Source organism: Camelus dromedarius, chromosome 8 (genome assembly GCF_036321535.1).
Source record: "Camelus dromedarius isolate mCamDro1 chromosome 8, mCamDro1.pat, whole genome shotgun sequence".
Taxonomy (NCBI): domain Eukaryota; kingdom Metazoa; phylum Chordata; class Mammalia; order Artiodactyla; family Camelidae; genus Camelus; species Camelus dromedarius.
In genome coordinates this window covers 60,952,830-60,975,523 of record NC_087443.1, presented here as the reverse complement: position 1 = coordinate 60,975,523, position 22,694 = coordinate 60,952,830, and the positions used below count along the sequence as shown (strand labels likewise).

Below are 22,694 nucleotides of genomic sequence, written 5' to 3'. Positions count from 1 at the left end.
AGAACTCTTTCTTTCTTCCACAGAGAACTTCTTCTCTGGCCCTCCAGGCCCACCTGGCCCCCCAGGCCCCAAGGGAGACCAAGGTGAGAAGTGTCTTAGGGAGCACGGGAGCCTGTGTGTGCCCCTGCTTAGAGTTTGGATGAGCTGGCGCATGCCTTCATGCTCCTGCCATATCCCATTAGGAGCTCAGCAGCCTAGAGCAGGGGGGTGGGGAGGCACAGTGGTCAGATGTTGTGCAAAGAATTCCCACCTCTGCACTGTCCCAGGGAGCCCCCAGCTTGGTGTCTACTCCAGCCCGGAGCCCTGTCCCCTCCCCCACAGGCTCCTTGAATCACAGCATCTGGTTGGGTCATGTCTCACAACTCTGCCTTCTCCCTCAGGTCCCCCAGGTCCCCGAGGACACCAAGGTACAGTAGAGCTGGCATCAAACACACCTGGGATGGGGATGGGGTGGCAAAAGATGACCTTCCAAGAGCCCTGAGCTTCTTGAGTTTGGTCCAAATGAGTGAGGGTAGATGTATGTCTCTGATGGCTGAGAATTTGTGTGTGTGTGTGTGTGTGTGTGTGTGTGTGTGTGTGTGTGTGTGTGTGTGTGTGTGTGTGTGTGTGTGTGTGTGGTGTTAGCTCCAGGTACTGCCTGGCAGGCAGCGCAGCCCCAGCCATGGTGAACCTTGAGGAGCCTCAGGGCTGGGGCATGGGAAGAGGGAGGGAGGCACAGCTAACTGTCACCTTTCATCTGTGTCCCTCAGGCGAGCGAGGCCTCCCAGGGTTCTCAACCTCAGGTAAGTGCTGAGCACCCGCCACTGCTGGCTCTGCGGGAGCCTCTCCCCACGCTAACTGTACTCTGTGTTATTGGCTTCCAGGCTCCGGTTCTCTTGGACTCAATCTGCAAGGACCACCAGGCCCACCTGGCCCTCAGGGACCCAAGGGTGACAAAGGTCAGTGAAGGTGGTGAAGAGTGGGAGCAAGGCTGGCTCCCAGAGCCCTAATAGAGGGCAGCAAGTACTTATTGGTGCTACAGCCTTGGGAGGAAGAAGAGGCTGAAGAAAGGAGAGCCTGGAGAGAGAAAGGGACAGGGATGGGAGGATCCAGTCTCTGCCCAAAGGGAGCTGTGGTATTATTGCAGAAATGAAACTAAGAAACATGGGACAGTTGTTGAGTCACAAGCTGATAAGTGTGGTTAGGCTTAACCAGGGAAGGCTTCCCGGAGGAGGTGATGCAAACAAAGCTTGTTTTGGATTCCAGGTGATCCTGGAGTCCCAGGGGCTCCTGGCATTCCTGGTGGTCCCTCTCGAGGTAAGAACCAAAAGTGACCAAAATTCTTCGCCCCTTCAAGAGAGTCTGGTCATGCCAGTGAGGATGTTAATTATCTAATCATTCACTTATCCATGATTCAGTGTTGATGAGGTACTTTCTCACGTGCTAGGGTCTCTGAGCTGTCTTTAAGGAGGTTACAAGCAAGTGGGATGGGAGGGAAGAGTGCCTGCACGATAAAGATGACTAACAATGCAGAGCAGAACAGAGCCGGGAGCTAGGGGTTCAGGGGCGAGGTGGGCCGTGTGGGCAGTGAGTAGGTTGCTGAGGGAAAGGGAGGGCTTGTCTGGCGAGTTCCTGCAAGCTCTGTGCCCCTTGCGGACAGTGGCTTTCCTGCCGTCTGTTTTTGGGGAGACCTTCCTCTTTGCCCAGTCCTACTTCTCCTACTGAGGAAGACCCTCCCTCTTCAGACCATGGAAGTATTGCCTGAGCCCCTTCGTCTGACCCCAGGGTGGAGAAACCAACTCAGAGGCTTTCTCTCCTACAGGGGGTTCGTCATCGAACACCATGTTCATGCCGGGCCCACCAGGCCCACCAGGCCCTCCAGGGCCTCCAGGCTCCATCAGCAGCTCTGGCCTGGAGATTCAGCAGTACATCTCTGACTACATGCAGAGTGAGTGCCAGGGTCAGAGTGTGTGTGTGTGTGTGTGTGTGTGTGTGTGTGTGTGTGTGTGTGTGTGTGTGTGTGTGTGTGTGTGTGTGTGTGTGTGTGTGTGTGTGTGTGTGTGTCAGAGTGGGGCAGTGTGTGTGTGTGTGTGTGTGTGTGTGTGTGTCAGTCAGAGTGGGGCAGTGTGTGTGTGTGTGTGTGTGTGTGTGTGTGTGTGTGTGTGTGTGTGTTGGGGGTGGCAGTCTAAACAGCCAGGCCCAGGTCCTCCACCCTTGGAGCCAGGACTACAGGTCCATGAGCTCCCGGACACCTGCCTTCTCACAGCTGCCCACATACACAGCCTTGCCCTCACCCCAGGAGAGGCTCACACACCCACAAGCCTGGCCACATGCACACACACACACACACACACACACCCCTTCACACCTGTGTGCGTTCCCCCAACCTCATCCCTGTGCCTCAGGGATGTGAGAGTGTGGTTCCCACTGACTGGAGGCTTGCTGGTCCATAGCCCTCGAGCTCCACCTGACCCGGCTCAGGTCTCTGCCCCAGCTTCTCCATCTGTAACAAGAGGAGTCCAGGCTCCCTGCTGGCCCTGCCTTGGCTTGTGTGCGGGGTGGGTTCGGCATTTCATCAAGTGCTTCAGGTCACCTCCATGGGGAGGACACGCCCTCCCAGGGACAAGCTTGACTTTGCTTTATTTCTTTGTTGGCAGGTGACAGTATTAGGTCTTATCTATCTGGAATTCAGGGACCCCCGGGCCCACCCGGTCCCCCTGGGCCTGTCTCCACCATCACGGGTGAGACTTTCAACTACTCGGAGCTGGCCAGCCTCGTTGTGAGCTACTTACAGAGTAAGCCTCTCCCCAGCCCTGTAATGGTATCTTCCTCCCAGGGTCCACTTTTATTCCTGGAGCCTCGTTTCTTAATTTGCTTTTTGCTTTGTCCTTCTTCTGAATGTGATGTTCAATGCTGAATTCACAGTAATCAGGCCACAGGGATCTAACTTTAAAATAGGTTTGTTGAGACCAAGAATGGTGGCCACGCTGCAGAGCCCCTCTTGCGGGTAACGCGTCTGTCCTCAGTATATGAAAATGGATCCTTCCGGTTGGCAGGATCAAGTAGGAGTTAGTCTGAAACATGTTCTTGAAAATAAACTGCATTTTTTACCAAACAAAAACAAAACAAACACAAAAACAACCTTTGACCTTTTCATGCTTTCCAAATGGCCTCCTAATGCCCCCATTCATTCACTTTCCCCAAATGGATGCAGCCGATTAACCAGGTCTTGGTGATTCTGGAGTCATAAGGGCGTTGCTTCAGTACCAGCCAAGCCAGTAACCCATCTCCTTCCCCACAGGTTCTGGGTACAGCATCAGCACGTCCTCTGCCTCCATCTCTTCTGAAGACATCCTGGCTGCGCTCCAGCGTGAGTGGCCTGCCTGGGCTGCAGGGTGGGGCCTTTCTCGCCTCCTGTGAGGCCGTTCCTCAGGACAAGGAGCCACTCCCTCCTTGCTCCCAGCAGCCAGCTAGAAAGGGGGGCATCTGATCTCCCCGCCAGTGCCGGGCAACCAGGCGGGTACTCCTTCACTACCAGGAGCTAGCTGATGTGCCCCTGGGGGCTGAGAACCTCCAGCTCACACATGTCCCGCTGGCCAGTCTGCGGGGAGACCAGCTGGCCGGTGGGCCATGCCAGTGCCCCCTCTCCTTCCAGGGGACGAGGTGCAGCAGTACCTACGTCAGGTCCTGATGGGCCTTCCGCGGCCCCCAGGCGCCGGTGGAGATTGGTCCCTCCAGTCTTTGGACTACGCGGAGCTGAGCAGCCGCGTCCTGAGCTACATGTCCAGTGAGTGTCCACTTCCATAGGTGGGGCTGGCGGGAGGCCTGGGTGAGGACGCGGGTGCTGGACATCCCAGGAATGGCTTCTGACCCTGTCCTGCCAGCCTGCACCCAACCCAGAGGGAAGGAGTGGCTTCGGGGCTGTTCAAACCTGCTGCCCCGAGCAGGTCACGGAGCCTCAGGCTCTTGAGTGTCTTGGGCACCATCCTGAGTGGAATCTGCACACAACTCACACGCACACTTCTCTATACAGAGATAGGCACGCATTTCTCTACACGTGTTCATGCACGTACACACACGCACTTGTACACACACGCACACTCCCACACACCAGCAGGAGGGACACAGGCTCTGCTAGACCCATGCACCTCCCTCTCCACGTCCATATCCAGGGTCCTGTCTGCCTTACTCTCTGCCATCTCTTCCTGCTGCCCCAACTCTCCCCTCTCCCAGACCCCACTCCTATTCAGACAGTTGCTTCTGTCTGGCTCCCTCTCTGACCCGGGGTTCCCATTGGTGTTTCTGTCTGCCTTTCCCCATCCGATCTGCATCCTTCACAACTCGGGATTCTGTTCCTCAGGCACTGGAGTCAGCATTGGGCTTCCTGGCCCCCCAGGGCCCCCGGGCTTGCCGGGGACGTCCTATGAGGAGCTCCTCTCCTTGCTCCAAGGTAGGGCTGAGCTGGGCCATTTGAATGGGGGCTTTAGGGTGGAGGGCAGGTCCCTTGGCCCCGGGTGGAGACCAATCCTTGCTCCTCCTTGGTGTCTCAGGGTCTGAATTCAGAGGCATAGTTGGGCCCCCAGGCCCCCCTGGGCCACCGGGGATCCCAGGCAGTGCATGGTCCGGCATCAGCGTGGAGGACCTCTCGTCTTACCTGCAGAGTAAGGAGTGAGGCAGGTGGAGGAGGGCACCCTATCTCAAGGGGTCCCGCAGGTTTGAGCAAGGGCAGTGTGGAGATTTCAGCCCACTCACTGGTCACTTGGTCCCCTGGTGCAGGTACAGGGCTGGGCTCTGGGGCCCTGGAGGGGGACATACTTGCTTCTGGGGTGCCTTCAGTGGCAGGAGGGTATAGTTGCGGGGAGACAGTGCTTCCAAGTCATGAGAGAACTCATGGCCAGCATGTGACCCGGCGCCAAGCCGAGAGCTCCACTCTCAGCAGCAGAAGGGCCGACGTAATCTGGGTTGAATGAGGCTCAGGACTGGGGCCCTCCTTCCAGAGGGGCCTGGGCTAGGAATTCATGGTGACCTTTCTTTCTCTTGCCTCTCCCTTAGCTGCCGGCTTGTCATCCATCCCAGGCCCCCCAGGCCCTCCAGGTCCCCCAGGCCCTCGAGGGCCTCCGGGTGTCTCAGCAGCTCTGGCGACCTACGCAGCTGAAAACAGCGACAGTTTCCGGAGTGAGCTGATCAGCTACCTCACAAGTAGGTGCCCCTGACGTCGCTGTCACTCCTCCGCCCCCTCCCAGACCGTGCTTCTCCCCGTAAAAGGGGCAGGAGGGGCTTGAAGGGACCTGGAGGCCAGACACAAGAGCCCTGGTTGGGAAATCCAGCTTTGTCCCGGACCACAGTCTCCCGCTCGGTGCAAGTTCACAACCTGCTCAGAGGTGTCAAGATCCTGGGAGAGGCCCCCCAACTCCCACTTCTCTGTCTCCTGCCCCCAGACCCGGCCCCACCAACACCGCTTCCCCTCACAGGTCCTGATGTGCGCAGCTTTATCATCGGCCCCCCGGGCCCGCCCGGGCCCCAGGGCCCCCCAGGGGACAGCCGCCTGGTGTCCCTGGACAGCTCCTACAGCCGAGGCAGCAGCTCCTCCTCCTCCTCCTCCTACAGCTCGTCCATGGGCATAGGAGGAGCCAGCGGAGGCTCCCTGGGTGAAGGGGGAGCCTTCGGTCTGGACCTGGGCCTGGGCCGAGGCTACGGGGCAGCAGCAGAAGGCGGCACATTTGGTGGCGAGGGTGTATCGTTTGGACCTGGCTTTGCTGGAGGTCTGGACTACAACGAGCTGGCCGTTCGGGTGTCCGAGAGCATGCGGCGTAAGTGACACCGCGGCCTCGGTGCTGGGGGCCAGGGACGTGGTGAAGGGGGGGCGTGTGAGCATCTCCACATCCAGGAGGACAGTAACTCTGGAATCAGGTGGGCAGGGACCGAAGACCAGGGCCTGGAGCCCCTGCTGCAGGGAACAGACATGCTGGGGTCTTTGTACTTTGTTTTCTTTCTCACGTGCGGTTCTCAGAAGAGCCTGTGACTGTGAAGGTTTTCTGGTGGGGCTGAGGAAAGGTTACTGGCTAAGAGGTCCTTTCTCCCTGTGGCACACCAGCACCGCTGTGCAGCAAGAGCCTGTAATAAAAGCCCACGGAGATGGAGCCCTGTGCCATCAACAGGGGAGACAAAGGACACATGGGGCTCCTCCCTCGCTGCCGCGTCGTCTAAGCTACTGCATTGGGAGTTAGCCACAGGGCACTGTGCTCCCCACATGACCCCTGCTCCCTGGCCCACACTCTGGTGTTTTTCAGGTCAGGGCCTGCTCCAGGGGATGGCCTACACGGTGCAGGGCCCACCAGGCCAGCCTGGGCCCCAAGGGCCCCCTGGCATCAGCAAGGTCTTCTCTACCTACAGCAACATGACCGAGGACCTCATGGACTTTTTCCGAAGTAAGGGCATCCCCTGACTACCTGCCCAACACTTAACTTGCTGCATAGCTCACACAGGGTCTGCTCCGAAGAAACTGGTCTCACAAAAAGCCTTGTTACCACTTGAGATGCTGAAAATGATGAATTCTAAACATTGTTTCCCTCTTATAAGTCCAAACTCTACCACTACCTGCCATGTTAAAGTCTGAACAAATCACTTTACTTCCCAAGTTTCAGGGTGATCCCTAGTCTAAAGCCAGTTTTCCCCCTTGCAGCTTACGGAGCTATTCCAGGACCCCCTGGACAAAAGGGAGAGGTGGGCTTCCCTGGACCCAAAGGTAAGTGATGGCAGGAAACCACCACCAGGATCCTGTATAACAGCTGCCTCTCGTGGGAAGCAGCTCCCTCGCCAGTGCTGTGCGGGGACCGTGTGGCCCTCCAGCCTCGCACTGTGCTTGACTTAGCCCTGCCCCACTCTGTCCTCCTAGGTGAGAGGGGCCCTGCTGGACCACCAGGTCGGCCTGGGCCACCCGGCCCTCGAGGGCACAAAGGAGAAAAAGGAGACAAAGGTAAGCCTTAGCTGCCGCAGCTTCTGGAGTGCTGGGAGGCAGACTGTACCCAGAGCCAGACTGAAAATTTAGGCAAAAGCCAATTTCTAAAGGCACATATGGCCAACGACATAATTTGCATAACAATCAAATGAAAGGCCAGGGAGAAAGGAAGGAAAGTGTCCGTGCAGGGAGGAAAAGGAAAACCACGCTGGGAATGAAATGGGGTCATCAATTTTAATAAATGGATAGTCTCACAAAAGAGTCCATCTTTCAAGTCAGTTTTGCAGTGGTCACAGTTGCCGTAATTACCCAAGCAAAAGTCCTCACAGACCAAAAGGTGTTTTTTAACTTCCTATTCATCTTTCAAACTTCTAGGTGACCAAGTCTATGCTGGGCGGAGAAGGAGAAGCATTGCTGCCAGGCCATGAGTGAGCCTTGGCAGAACAGCCCCCTGGACCAGTTCTTGCAGTGGCTTATGGCACTTAGGTCAAAATCTCTCCAGAGGGTAAAAGCTGGAGTCTCACTGTCCTACTGAGACAGCACAGCAAGTAGTCAACTAGGGCCCTGTCTTAGTCTGGAACAGTATATATATGTATGTAGAATTCATTCCAAGACACAGTCTGCGACAGCTTCACGGGGTGGGCTCAAGTGGCTGCGGGGTGGCAGGATGAGATGGCCTCCCCGCCTCCAAGCCCGAGCCCTCCGCTTATTCAACCCTGACCTAAGGAAGCCAGTTACGTGAAAGTTGGCTCAGAAGTCCTTGAGCTTTGCCTAAGAACGAGCCCAGAAAATGGAAGACGGGATGGGGTGGTTTCCTGGGGTGACACTCGGTGGGGCTGTTCTGGTGAACACCACAAGGCTGTGCTCTTGGCTCCTCTCGCCTCTTCCCTCCGCATTCTCTCTATAGTCATAGGAAAGAGCTGGCTAAGAAGCAACTCTCGCAACTGAAAAAACTAAGAAATCCACTTCCTTTGGAAGGTGGTGACAGGGTCTCTACTAGTTATTTCTCAGTATCTATCACATTCCCACTTGCTTAGAAGTTTGATTGCAGCTAGGCTCTGCGTCCATAGGTCCGTGCTAGAGTTGATAAATACGGTACACTGAACTAGGTTGCAGCCAATAGGAAAAGAAGGGCAGTTGGACAAGGAAGAATGAAGGGGAGAGGAGAGAGAGCAGAATGCCTGACACCCCTGCCCTGCACTTAGGAAATGCATAGGGGACTGGGCACAGTTAGTTTTTAGGCACTTTTCAATGTCTACAAATGTTTATGTGGTCTATTAGATGAAGAGTCATTTCAACTGCAAAATTTCCAATTAAAAGTTTTTTTCTTCTTTTTTAATATTATGTTTAATGTGATCCATCTAACCAAAAAAAGAAAAGAAAAGAAAATGAAGGAAAGGAGGAAAAGAAAGAAGGAAAGAAACAAAATATTTTGGGTTCACTGGGTTTGACTCTAACACCATTACAAACACAAGAAAACATATATAAAACAAATACTAACAGACATAAAGGGATTAATTGATGGGAATACAATAATAGTAGAAGACTTTAACACCCCACTAACATCACTGGACAGGTCTTCCAGACAGAAAGTCAATAAGGCAACGGAGATACTAAATGATTCAACAGAACAGTTGGACTTGGTTGATATTTTTAAGACATTACATCCCAAAACAGAATATATATTCTTTTCAAGGGTTCATGGAACATTCTCTAGGATAGGCCACATACTCTGGCACAAAAGAAGCCTCAACAAATTTAAGACAGAAATTATTTCAAGCATCTTCTCTGATCACAGTGGCATGAAACTAGAAATCAACCCCCAGAAAAACAAATGAGAAAAAAAATGACAGCATGAAGACTAAACAACATGCTACTAAAAAACCAGTGGGTCAACAATGAAATCAGAAAAGAAATTTAAAAATACCTTGAGACAAATGACAATGAAAACAAAACCACACAAAATCTATGGGATGCAGCAAAAGCAGTCCTAAGAGGGAAGTTCATAGTGATACAGACCTTCCTCAAAAAACAAGAACAATCTCAAATAAACAAGCTAGAAGAATTAGAAAAAGAAAAACAAACAAAACCTGAAGTCAACCGAAGGAAATAAATAATAAAGATCAGGGGGGAAATAAATAAAATAGAGACTTAGAAAAAATTAATCAAACCAAGAGCTGGTTTTTTGAAAGAGTAAACAAAACTGACAAACCTCTGGCCAGGCTCACCAAGAAGAAAAGAAAGAGGGCACAAATAAACAAAATAAGGAATGAAAATGGAAAAATTATAACCACTACCACAGAAATACAAAAAATCATAAGAGAATACTGTGAACAACTATATGGCAATAAACTGGACAATTTAGACAAAATGGATGTTTCTAGAAACATACAGTCCACCAAAACTGAATCAAGAAGAAATAGATCATTTGAATGGATCAATCACTCTAAGTGAAATAGAATCAGCAATAAAAATCTTCCCTGCAAACAAAAGTCCAGGACCAGATGGCTTCACTGGGGAATTCTACCACTCACACAAAGAAGAGCTCATACCAGTCCTTCTCAAACTCTTCCAAAAGACTGAAGAGGAGGGAATATCCCAAACTCATTCTATGAAGCCACCATCACCCTGATACCAAAACCAGACAAAGACATTACCAAAAAAGAAAACTATAGGCCAATATCATTGATGAACATAGACGCAACAATCCTCAACAAAATATTAGCAGAGTCCAACAGCACATAAAAAAGATTATACACCATGATCAAGGTGGGTTCATCCCAGGGACACAAGGATGGTTCAACATACACAAATCAATCAATGTGATACATCACATCAACAAGAAAAAGGACAAAAATCAAATGATCATCTCAATAGATGCAGAAAAAGCATCTGATAAAATTCAACACCCATTTGATAAAACCTCTCACCAAAGTGGGTATAGAGGGAACATATCTCAACATAATAAAAGCTATATATGACAAACCTACAGCCAGCATAGTACTCAGCAGGGAAAAGCTGAAAGCCTTCCCACTAAAATCTGGAACAAGACAAGGATGCCCACTCTCACCACTTCTATTCAGTATAGTATTGGAAGTCCTAGCCATAGCAATTAGACAAGAAAAAGAAATAACAGGGATCAAAACTGGAAGAGAAGAGGTAAAATTGTCATTACATGCAGATGACATGATACTATATATAGAAAACCCTAAAGGCTTCACACAAAAACTATTAGAGCTAATAAAAGAATTTGGCAAGGTAGCAGGATACAAGATTAACATTCAGAAATCAGTGGCATTTCTTTATACTAACAATGAAATATCAGAAAAGGGAAGTATAGAAACAATCCCTTTTAAAATTGCATCCAAAAAAAATAAAATACTTAGGAATAAATCTGACCAAGGAAGTGAAAGACTTTTATGTGGAGAACTACAAAACACTGGCTAAGGAAATTAAAGATGACTTAAAGAAATGGAAAGATATCCCATGTTCTTGAATTGGAAGAATTAATATTGTTAAAATGGCCATACTACCCAAAGCAATCTACAGATTTAATGCAATCCCTATAAAATTACCCAGGACATTTTTCACAGAATTAGAACAAATAATCCTAAAATATATATGGAATCACAAAAGATGCAGAATTGCCAAAGCAATACTGAAGAAAGAAAGAATGAAGCTGGAGGAATAACCCTCCCAGACGTCAGACAATACTACAGAGCTACAGTAATCAAAACATCATGGTATTGGTACAAAAACAGACATGTGGATTAATGGAACAGAACAGAGAGCCCAGAAATAAATCCACAAACTTTTGGTCAATTAATCTTTGACAAAGGAGGCAAGAACATACAATGGAGTAAAGACAGTCTCTTCAGCAAATGGTGTTAGGAAAACTGGACAGCTGCATGTAAATCAATGAAGTTAGAATATTCCCTCACATCATACACAAAATAAACCCAAAATGGCTTAAAGACTTAAACATATAAGACGACACTATAAACCTCTTAGAAGAAAACATAGTCAAAACATTATCTGACATAAATCTCAGCAGTGTTCTCCTAGGGCAGTCTACCCAGGCAACAGAAATAAAAGCAAAAATAAACAAATGGGATCTAACTAAGCTTATAAGCTTTTGCACAGCAAAGGAAACCATAAGCAAAACAAAAAGACAACCTACAGAATAGGAGCAAATATTTGCAAAAGATGAGACTGACAAGGGCTTAATTTCCAGAATATATAAACAGCTCATGCAACTTAATAAGAAAAAACAAACAACCCAATCCAAAAGTGGGCAAAGAGCTAGACAAGCAATTCTTCAATGAGGACATACAAATGGCCAATAGGAACATGAAAAAATGCCCAATATTGCTAATTATCAGAGAAATGCAAATTAAAACTACAATAAGGTACTACCTCACACCAGTCAGACCGGCCATCATTCAAAAGTCCACAAACAATAAATACTGGAGAGGCTGTGGAGAAAAGGGAACCCTCCTACACTGTTGGTGGGAATGTAGTTTGGTGCAGCCATTATGGAAAACAGTACGGAGATTCCTCAAAAGACTAAAAAATAGACTCACCATATGATCCAGCAGTTCCCACTCCTGGGCATACATCCAGCGGGAACCTTAATTCAAAAAGACACATGCACCCCAATATTCACAGCAGCATTATTTACAATAGCCAAGACATGGAAACAACCTAAATGTCCTTCAACAAATGACTGGATAAAGAAGGTGTGGTATGTTTATACAACAGAAAATTACTCAGCCATAAAAAATGAAATCATGGCATTTGCAGCAACATAGATAGACCTAGATATTGTCATTCTAAGTGAAGTAAGCCAGAAAGAAAAATACCATATAATATCACTTACATGTGGAATCTAAAAAAAAAAAAAGACAAATGAACTTATTTACAAAACAGAAACAGACTCACAGGCATAGAAAATGAACTTATGGTTACCAGTGGGGGAAGGGGTTGGGAAGGGATATGTTGGGAGTTCGAGATTTGCGGATACTAATATATATAAAACAGATAAACAAGTTAATACTGTATAGCACAGAGAACTATATTCAGTATCTTGTAGTAACTTATGGTAAAAAAAGAATGTGAAAACAAATATATGTATGTTCAAGTATGACTGAGGCACTGTGTTGTACACTAGAAATTGACACACTGTGAACTGACTATACTTCAATAAAAAGTATATATATACAAAAATAAATAAAGGCAGACCTTTATCTGCAGCTACTAATTCAACCTGGGCATATTACAAAGCATCTGAAGGCTCTCCCAAAGTATAAACTACTGGAAATAAACACATATGCAACAGATGAGCAACAAGATTATGTACAATTAATGTAGTGATTTCTCCTGGAGCAAAGGAACTACGATTGCAGGGCAAGTTAATAAGGTATGGAATAGCAAAAATCCTATTAAGGAAAATGCCCCACAGAAACACATAGTAAAACCCCTCAAATTCAGAAGAGGCCAACTTGTGAATTTGTTACAAGTTTTGACTCAATTTCAATTGCTGGATAATTAAAAACGGGGTTAAATTCAATTGACTTCCGCACCTCTACTCTTCTGAAAGCCTGGATTATTTTCCATGTGCCTCTCCTGAATCTCTCACATATTATCCTAGGAAAAATCACCGTTTCGTTCCACTGTGTCACACAACTGGAGCAGCAGCCACCAGTCACACACCAAACACACTGCTGGTCCGTCCGCCTCCTTTATCACATCCTGAGAGCTATGGCTGTGGATCAGGATGGAAATTCTAAACTTGAGTTCATAAGGCCTGCAGAATTTCAAACAATGTTTTACTGTCTAATGAAAACTTATTATGCATAATGAATGACTGCATCATGCCCTTTTCATATTTTAGTTTTACCTAAAGGCTAAATCAATTTGTTTTTGTAACAGTAGCTTTAGAAGCTCAAGGATGTAATACTTTTCTTTAATGATACTTATTTTGACTAACCAGACTTTTAGAGTTTTTCCCTAGTTACAAGATCTACCTATCCAAGCTATCCAAAAGTCTTCATAGAGTCCTATGCCCAAGGGAAATAGGGTAAAAGCCCAAACTGGCTAGGAAGCCCAAACTGGCTAGCTTCTCCAGACAGAACCCAGATATGAGCTATGTCCTCAGCTGGATGGCAGTGGATCTGAGTCTCTTTTGTTTCATTAAAAAAAAAAAAAAAAAAAGTCAAGCATGAGTGCTGTAGTGTGCAATGCTCCTGGATTAGAAAATGACATGCCATGCCTCCCTCCAGCCAAGCTGACAACTTGCCAAATGATGCAGCCTAGTGTCTACTGAATCTTGCATCAACACATGAATGATGGAAAAAGGTTATTTTTAGCAGAAGTGAGGTCATACAGTTTGTGAAATGTTTGGTGAGAAAAATAATCCATCCCAAGGGAAAAAAAATAAAAAATGATATATAAGTATTTTGATGGAAATATTTAAGCACCACCCAAAGGAGGGGTTTACTCAATGAAAAGACACTCCAAGTTACTGGTGAGAAGGACACTGTTGTGTGTGGTGACTACAGATGGTATGGAACACTAAAAAGTCTGAAGGTTAAGAAGATCTGGAGGACTGCACGTTTTAAAATATAATTAGGATTTAAAAAATGCTACAAAACCTTCTCAGGCAGGACAATCTAGTTTCAGAGATTCTCAATGAAAGACTGCTTCCCAAAGTAGATTAAGAAATAACTTTATTTTTCATTTGTCAATCCCATGATTGAAAAGACACATTGCTCCCAAAGAAACGAGGCATTTTCTGAAACAAAATTCTTTCTGAAAACTTAGTTTGTGAAGCTATTACACTGCAAATGAGAGAAGGATCACAAAAAGCTACAGCCAACATTTAAAACTGGTGTAACATTCTACCCCAAGCTTCATAGCGGAAAATGTAAAGCTACATCAAAACCATGTCAGCCACAGGATAGCAACAATAGGCATTAACTGTTGTGCCTTCAACTTAAGAAAAGCATTTAAAATATCCCATTTCCTATAAAAGATCATTTCCCAGAAAAGAACTGATATATTCAATCAGAAGCCTCTTAGAACTGGAACTAAAGCGCTCTCCTCCTCCACCTCAGTTCTACATTGTCCTTTAATCAGCAGTTATCTCTAGCTAATCATTTGATAGAATTTAGCTTCTCAGCAGTCTTTGTCATTTAAGCACAGTGTGGAATGGGGAAAAGTGTGTCGTTATAAGGGAACTAGAAGAATACAAAAGACAGTCACTTCTGAAACTCGCTGATGCTCAAGAAATCAGAGACCCTCCGTTAACGTGGGTCTTATATGCCTGAGAGCTTTGTGCTTGAGGAAACACTACTTAGAGGTAGCTCTGGTTCTGGTTTATATTTAATTACAATTTGCTGTATCCTGTCACAGGAAAGTTCTAATATTTTCAGCAAGGTACAAGCACTCCAAATTTCCTCCTTACCCACCCTATAGCGTCCCCATAAAAAGGGTAAGAAAAAGCTTAACTGTGACTCCATATAGTATAGCAGCTAATTCAGCAATTCACACCCAACCATGGATTGACAGGACTAGGAAAGGCAACCTGGTGCAACGAGCTCCGTGAGCTCGCCCTGCAGAAGTGCGGCGGCGGGCGTGCCGCAGAGCGCAGGGAGACGAGGGGAGGCTGGGGAACTAGGGTGCACAGAGGGGGAGCTTCTTTTACGCCTTTCATAGCACATCCTGCCACAGCAACAAAACCACCCAATCAGGAATAGAGCTGACTACTGTTCGATTTCAAGGAAGTCTGTGCCCGTCCCCAGCTCCCCACCTGCACTTCACGCAAGAGAGAACGATCACTATTATCTACGGGAAGACAGGGTCTGACAAGAAGTGGGCAGGGATGGGTACAAACGGCATGGTCTATGACAAAACAGGTTTTGAAAAGATTTATGTAACTGTAAGTATTCAAATGAAGGTTTTTACCTCTATACATGTATCATTCTGTAGCCCGGTGCCCACATGAACATGGTCAGGTCATACTTGAAAGAGAACTCGAGCGTGAACACTTGAATCCAAAGGGCAGTTTTCAGGGAGATGCAAGAGCTGCTAATAAACTTACCGGAGTGTCAACCGTTCTACTCTGAGCCTCTTTCCTTTACTCAATACTCTGAATGTCAAGTTGAAAGAAATAAAAAGAACCAAATATTCAGACCAAATTAATTATGTGCCATAAACTATTCAGCACTCAGGATATCATTTAAATGATACTGGAAAAATGTCCACTGCCTGAAGTATTAATTTTTAAAAAGCCAATAAACTGAAAATTTCAAAGGAGAAAGTGGTATGAGAACCTTCCTCCTCTCTCCCTCATGAAATAAATCGTTAAATACACTGGATAACATTATACTGTCATATCTATCATAGCAATATAAACAATTTCCATCATCATCCTGAACATTACTTTATAAAGATATATATTTTAAAAGGCTTTCAAAACATTTTTCAACCCAGCATTTGAGAATAAAGCATTAAAAGAGTTTTGTATACAGTAACACATTCATGTGATAAGTGTATGAATTTACAACCATACATGATATATATATGTATAATATATTTATATAAAAAACAAACTTGGCCAGAAGTTGAGGCTACCTACAAAGTTGCCCAAGTAAATAATGCTTGTCAAAACAATTACAAAATTAAAATCACATGCATTTTTAATCATCTAAACCACTGACAAAATAAGGCTCAGCACTCAAAGTTTCCAAATTAACTGCAAGAAAGTGCTACCGATATTTACATTTTCTTAACATGAGTCAGTGCTCCCGCAAAGTTTCATCTGAATTTTTCACCAGCCTCAAATAACTAAAACCTGAAACCTCTAGAACTGGCACCCAGTACTCATAAGAGAACAGGCCACAAATGGCAGGCAGCAAGTTTCATCTACAAACGCACTGTCTCACACCCCAGAGTGTGGTCTGTCATCCTGTTCGACCTGACACCTGTGGGAAATCCTAAGCCTCAAGAGGGACTGGGAGTGAACATTTCATTAACAATTATATGTATCAGCAACCACATGACAAAGGTTTCAGGCTTTTCCCACTTCAAATCGAAGTAAATAATTTAAACATAGAGCAAAATAAAACCAAAATATAAATGACTTTATTTCAAAACAACAAGAAGTCATTTCTGGTATTTGCCTAAATATTTCATTTAAATTCTTTCCTGAAAACTATTCTGAACAAATGCCTCTCTTAAGATTAACTTCAGAAAAATATATTCATAAATATAACTCAGAGCCTGCCAGCCCCTGACAGAATTTTAAACAGGGTTTGCTAAGATGAGAGAAGTCACTTAACCAGCTCATGTATTTTTTTTTAGGAAATAAGTTGAGATAACCTAAATCTGCATCTCTTTGAATTTGGTAAGTTCTACACTTCCAGTCTGGACATCTACCTTTTATTTTTCCCTCCTTTCCAACTTTGTGCAACATATAGTTTAGGATGAACATTTCTATCAAGTGGTAACAGGAGCAAGATTTAAAAAACAGTAATGCTTAATGCTAAGGGTGTTTTGTCCCTGTTGAATCAAAAAAGAAAATGCTATTTTAGACTCAACTGAAATTTAGTGTTTTAGGCACTATTTTAATAAAACTAGCACCCTTAATTATTTGCTCATGCCTAAACAGGTACTTGGTTTAGACAAATTATTGAAATAATTTTTCTCTTTTAAAAGAGTGTGTTGCTAATATTTAAAGATAATAGATTTATTTACTGAATCAATATCATATTTTGAGCAACTCGTAACTTCTTCATGAGACCTGATTCACCAAAAGAAAATTATTCCAACTCTCTACAGCAGAGTTTGAACTATAAACTTTATCCATCATTGAGAAGTCAGGTAAAAAGATATTTACTAATACTTAAATGACGTAACAGTTTTTTTTAAATAACTTTAAACATTATATCTCTACCAGTTTTTCAGGTAACAGTGTGTAAATAACACAATTTTTAAGACTATATACAAAATCACCTTAGGGAATTACTGCAAGACGCTATTTTGCCAACATGGCCCAGCATCTGTCTTAGCTCCTTTCCCTTCATCTTTGCTAAACAAACAAACAACAACAACAACAAAAAAACACCTAGAAGGTGAGGCAGGTGATTGTCTTCATGAGCTGTCTGACACAGACTGTGGCAGAAGATGAAGAGAACAGAGCGACATATTTAAAAAGCCAAAACTGAACCACAGATTGCTTCCCATGTTAAGATCCAGTGGAATGCAAGCTAGGAATAGGATAGAATTTGGAAATCCGGCTCTGTGTTGAAGGGTTAAGGCATTCAGACTCCCCGGTCATCTTAAAGAACACTTCCTGTTCCTGCAGTTTCCTAGCAAACTCTTCTTCCAGTGTCTTAAAAAGGAAGGAAAAAAAAATTACGCACTGGTATTACAAATAGAATTTACTCTGAGAGTCAAGATAAAATTATTTGCCCCAAAGACTTTCCCTGTATGTTATCCTAAGGAAGCAGAGACTGCTCAGTGGCTAGGACCATAGGCTGCGTGGCTCGAGGTTCAAGTCTCGGCTCAGCCACATGAATGGATAACTTGGGTCAATGACTTAACTTCTCTATATTACATAATCATTTCAATGTTCTGCTATGAAATAGCCATAATACCGTCTACTTCACTGGGTTGCTTTGTGAGGATTAAATGTAATAATGTACTTAATACATACTGGCACTCAACAGATGGCACCTATTATTAACTATCATCTGACTCTCCCACGTGGAACTCACCATTTTCTATTTTTTATTTTGATTATTGATGTGCATGTCTTTTCTTCCACATTGAACTATAAACTGTTTGAAGGTTAAGACCTAAACCAGATTCATCTTCACATTACCACAATTCGGAGCAAATATAGTAAGTGCTTGATAAGTATCTGAGGTACCAATGACTCTGTGGACAGAGACTCAGGGAGAAGCGCTGCTGTAAAGACACAAAGTATAGGAAAAGATGGAAGGATACAGGAAGGTTTCTCAGAAGAGGAAAAGCACGAGCTTAGTTTCACAGGAAAGATAGGAATCTGACAGACAGGACGAGCTGAAACATTGCACGGAGGCAGGAAACTGTGGAGCTGGTGTGAGGAATGGTGATTACACCCAGTACTGGAACATGAACTGGGAACAAACAGGCTAGCGGGAACAAAGCTAGAAAGGCTCATGTGGCCCGAGTGTGGCTCTATGAAGGCTTCAGAGTCAAAGCAAGGCATTTATATTCTATTCTGATGGAACTGAAGATTTATCAACGCCACTAAAACAGTATCAGAGATGCTCTTGAAGATAAATATTCTGATGACGGCAGCCAAGTAGGAGGAAAGGGATGGGAACTAGAGACCAGAATGACCAGTAGGACATTACCAAACAATTTTAAGCAAATAGTAGGAAGACAGTAATGGGAAAAACTTATGAAAAGAGAGTCAAAATTATCTGTCATCTGATTGAATGTGGGGTGTGATGGAAATGAAAAATAACTCGGGTTTCTAGCCTACATGCCACTTAAGAGAACAGGAATGTTGGGAAGAACATCTGATGGTGGGTAAGACTAGAGAGGGGAAAGGTGAGATGGAAATAAAGGAAAAAAGATGTTGAGTTGAGTTGTAGCACCACTGAGTTTACAATCTTTAGTCAACATTCAACAACACATGACAGGTATGTACTGATCATTTACAGTGTGCAGGAACTGCTCCAGAAGCTGGGTATTTATCAATGAACAGAGAGATAATGTCCCTGCTTTCAAGGAGCTTACATTCTGGTGGAAGAAGACAAACAATAGGAAGTGTGTCTGGTGGTGGGCACTGAGGCTATTTTATATAGGGTGATCAAGAAAAGAAACCTTCGATGAGATGATAATGGAACAGAATGAATGAAATGAGGAGGAATGGAACATCCAGATGGAAAATGAGAGCTTAGAGAGTGAACTGATACTAGAAACAGTAAACAATAACAGCAGTAACAACCACTCACTGGGCCTTGACCACATCTCAAGTACTGGGACAAGGACTGCACACATCACTTCTGTTAACTGTCTTAACAACCCCAGTAACATCCTCATTTTCGAAATAAAGAAAACTGGGCTCAGAAGTGTTAAGTAACCAAGTTAGTCAGTGTCAGCAACGAGATCTGAACCCAGACCTATAAGACTTTAGAACCTGTGTTCTGTGTAAGATTTGGAATTACCCTTAAACGTGCGGCAGTTGAAGCCACGATCAGCTACAAGATCATCAAGATAAAGAGCAGAGCTCAGAGTGCACAACTGGGAAATGCCTACATTTCAGGTGACTAGAAGGCAAAGAAAAGGTGATAAAGAGCAGAGAGAAAGGAGAGAGTATGTCACAAAAGTCAGGCGAGAAGAGAATTTTAAGAAATAAAAATTTGAAATAAACCTATGAAATAAAGCTATGAAGCATCTGAACTAAAAAAAAGAAAAAAGAAAAAAGATTTTTAACAAGAACAGGTAGATAACACTATAGGATTGTGACCACTGCCAACGAGTTCAACCTGGGAGGAGCCTGAGGCAAAAGCTGGGCTGCAGGGAGTGAAGGACCTGGAGGAAGAGGGACTTCTCACTTGCACCCCGCTTTCACCCCGCTTTCACCCCACTTTTTGAATTCAGAAACACAGGAATGTGGTACCTGTCGAAAAATTTAACAATAAATAAAATGCAAGTTAAAAAGCTGACTTGATCAGTTCTTTTCTTCCAGAAAGCTTTAGCACATGGTAGGTGCTAAATATATATTTTCTTCATCAGTTGACTAGCTAAATGGGAGAAAGGATAGGTAGGAAGCACAGGAGAAAACAAAGGTTTAAGTTTGAGAGTTAGCAGAGAGAGACTCATACAGTAACAGCAAAGACGGAAATGGTTGATCAACTGGACCAGGCTAGCAGGGAGTCAAGCGCAAAGAAGGAAGATGGTGGTTGGCTGGCTCGGGGGAGGGAGGCCATTCCTATTTTACTAGATCGTCAATTGACCCCGCACATAAGGGCCTTGTAATCTAGCTCCAGTTGACCCATCCAGACTAAGCTGTCATCCCTTCTTTCTCTCCCCCTGGAATGCCAACACACAGGCACCCACTCCCCTTAATGCTACAATGATAGGGAGCTACTTATGGTTCCAGTACACATTCTTTTCACTCATTCTCTTTTCTGTGCTTAAATTGCTCCATCCCACTCCAATCTGTCCGCCGGCCTTACTCATCCTTCAAGCCTCATGGTTTACAAGGCATTTCCTCTCTAACGCTTCCTGACTTCACCGGGCAGATGTAAGCACTCCTCCTTCTTTGTTGGTTCACTGTGCTACTCTGTTCTGTATCCTGTTCTTCCTTCCTTCATAGAAATGCTCCTACTGATCTGCAATTGCTTGTCACTAGATTCTGAACCTTTGGGGGAAAATCTGACTCTTCATCTCTGCATCTCCTGTCCCTGACACTACCTGACACACATTAGGTAAAGAGCCAACAGCTGGGAGGATGGAGGGATGGATGAATGCAAGCATATTTTAATTCAAGCTTTTAAAATTACCTTTTTCCTGCATGCTTAGCATGCCTGAGGTTCAGGGTTCAGTCCCTAGTACCGCCATTAAATAAATAAATAAACATTCCCCCCGTAAAAAAAAAAAAACCTATCATCATAAAATTACCTTTTTCCTCGGTCTCAGTTTCTCTCTCCATTCCTTTAATTCCTGGCTGTGTTCCTCATCTAGCTCCTTTAGTTTCTGAGTCTCATGCTCAACCAATAGGTGGCATTTTTCATTCTGAAAATAAAGTTTGGATTAAAAAATTTCAGATCAAGTTAGCTACTATTCACAATACAATTATCTTACAAAATAATAAAGTATTCACCAAACATCAAGCTATTACTGAGGTTGAAATTCTCTGCTAACAATCGAGGGCCAAGAATTATGAAATGAGTCACAGCTTCATTTTGGCAAGTTTAGAGGCTAGAACTGTTATTCACCATGTGGAGAGAACTTGAATAGAAAGAATGAGTTTGATCCTCATTTCCCTTTCTAGGAAGGTTCACTCAGGAGACAGACACTGCGGAGGGTGCCCTGCAAGCACTTTACCCAAAGGTACCACCAGAACATGGGACCAGAAACTACTCTGCTCTAGTAAGGTAAGCAAATATGTAGAATACCCACAATGTACACGCTACTCTGAAGCTATCAACGTTTTAAGACATACGGGCTGCAGGCTTCAGGTACGGTTCAAAAACAGTCATCTCCAAAGTAGTGTTTAAATTCTTTAGGAGAAAAATTACCATATATTTATCACTTTTTTCAAAAAGTTTGAAGAAAATGAACTGTTTCTCCCTAAATTAAAAAGAAATTTTAAATTCCAAATACGATAAAACTGCCCACATCATTTTAAAACCTTTGTTCATCTTCTTTGCAAAATATATTAAGAATTCTCAATAGTACTTTTGAAGGATTCAACTCCTTAGATTATAAATTAGCTCCATGTGCATATTAATCACGGTTATATAAAATCTGATCAAGTGCCTGTGACACTAAGCTGATCTTCATTGGGGTCTACACAGGAAAGAGAATCTTTTAACCCCATCTTCACAAGCACCGTGGTGCCGCTCCCTCTGAGTAGCCGTTACTTCCTCACAACCAGCCACCTGCTCTGCGCACGTGCCACCAGCTTTGTCCTCACGTGTCTGGACTAACCTGTAGTTGATGCAGTTCGCGGACGTTGGCTTCACACTGCAGCTGAAGATCCCGCATTTGATTTTCATGTTTTTGATGCTGAGCCATTCTCTCGTTTTTCTGCCTCTTTTCTTCTTGAGAAGCAAACTATAAATAAGAAAAACAAAAGATAAATATCAAGTAATGTAATTTCTGCATCTTTCAAAGGTGTAATTAAGGAATTTAACGAAGCTTAAAGTATAATAAACTAAAGCTGCAAGTAATAATACACTGGTACTCAATGCTGGAGTCTGCATCATGGCTTTGGTGGGGGGTAGGGAGGTGGGGAGACACTTCTGATTAAAACCTTGTTCCTCCTGTCTGCTTTGTGACCTCCGTTAGTTTGTGTGTGGAACCTGTGATTGTATAAGGCCGTAAGTTTGACTAAAAACCTGGCCATCTTGTTCCCAGGGCTGGTCCTAGGGCCAGTCTAGCCCTGGATCTGATGTGAGGCACGGAAGAAAACAGCTCTCTGCGGCCAGCACCTGAGGAAGACTGAGTTGGCATATGCCATATGTCTAGCCCCGGCCCACACAGCCGTGGTGAACATCAGAAAGCCCAAGGTGACTCTAAATGTTTACAACACAATTATGTGGTACTAATAAGGGCAATCCAAAATTTTTAAACCTAAAAGAGAAGAGAGTAATTTGCTTATGTACTTGTTTAATTTTGTCACGGTCCTGATCTGGTGTTGCTGTTGAGTTAATTCTCAAACTCTTCTTAAACATGGCCATTCGTGTCTTGGCTTCACTGCGCTGAATCTTAGGCAGTCTTGCTCTTTCTTGAGTCTGTCTGTTTTTCAATTCCTCAATAAGTCGTTGATTATAGCGCTGCATTTGTTCTGTTTCCTAAGAAAGTTTTAGACAGAATCCAGTGATGGAGATATAATTTAATACTCAGTACCCACATGTATGCTCAAACATGTCATTTTGCTGTTGTTTCCCAAAATTACTCTCTCCTTGTTGCATACCAACCAGCAAAATATTAGGCAAAAAATAATTTATAAGAAAAATAAAGCTTTTAGTGG

General features: G+C 44.6%; 2 protein-coding genes across 5 annotated transcripts in view; one reads left to right on the top strand and one right to left on the bottom strand.

The window, feature by feature from the left end:
- COL17A1 (collagen type XVII alpha 1 chain) overlaps positions 1-8,281 on the top strand; it is a 45,654-nt gene extending 37,373 nt beyond the window's left edge. The window contains exons 40-56 of the mRNA XM_031461699.2: positions 24-83; positions 381-407; positions 750-782; positions 864-938; positions 1,246-1,296; positions 1,802-1,927; positions 2,637-2,774; positions 3,281-3,349; positions 3,635-3,766; positions 4,340-4,429; positions 4,530-4,640; positions 5,032-5,178; positions 5,451-5,789; positions 6,270-6,407; positions 6,662-6,724; positions 6,875-6,955; positions 7,313-8,281. Coding sequence (XP_031317559.1) covers positions 24-83; positions 381-407; positions 750-782; positions 864-938; positions 1,246-1,296; positions 1,802-1,927; positions 2,637-2,774; positions 3,281-3,349; positions 3,635-3,766; positions 4,340-4,429; positions 4,530-4,640; positions 5,032-5,178; positions 5,451-5,789; positions 6,270-6,407; positions 6,662-6,724; positions 6,875-6,955; positions 7,313-7,365 — 1,733 coding nt within the window. The 3' untranslated portion in view covers positions 7,366-8,281. The remainder of the gene's footprint in view (positions 1-23; positions 84-380; positions 408-749; positions 783-863; positions 939-1,245; positions 1,297-1,801; positions 1,928-2,636; positions 2,775-3,280; positions 3,350-3,634; positions 3,767-4,339; positions 4,430-4,529; positions 4,641-5,031; positions 5,179-5,450; positions 5,790-6,269; positions 6,408-6,661; positions 6,725-6,874; positions 6,956-7,312) is intronic.
- The window catches only part of SLK (STE20 like kinase), an 81,677-nt gene that overhangs the window by 14,146 nt on the left and 44,837 nt on the right, over positions 1-22,694 (bottom strand). For 2 of the 4 annotated variants that reach the window (XM_010987117.3, XM_010987118.3), the window contains 4 exons: positions 22,327-22,515; positions 21,650-21,775; positions 20,618-20,731; positions 13,649-17,330 (listed from right to left, as the gene is read on the bottom strand). In XM_010987117.3, the coding sequence (XP_010985419.1) occupies positions 17,184-17,330; positions 20,618-20,731; positions 21,650-21,775; positions 22,327-22,515 (576 nt within the window). In that variant the 3' untranslated portion in view covers positions 13,649-17,183. Of the gene's footprint in view, positions 1-13,648; positions 17,331-20,617; positions 20,732-21,649; positions 21,776-22,326; positions 22,516-22,694 lie in introns of those variants that run through there. The other 2 variants (XM_064488385.1, XM_064488386.1) reach the window with 1 other exon arrangement.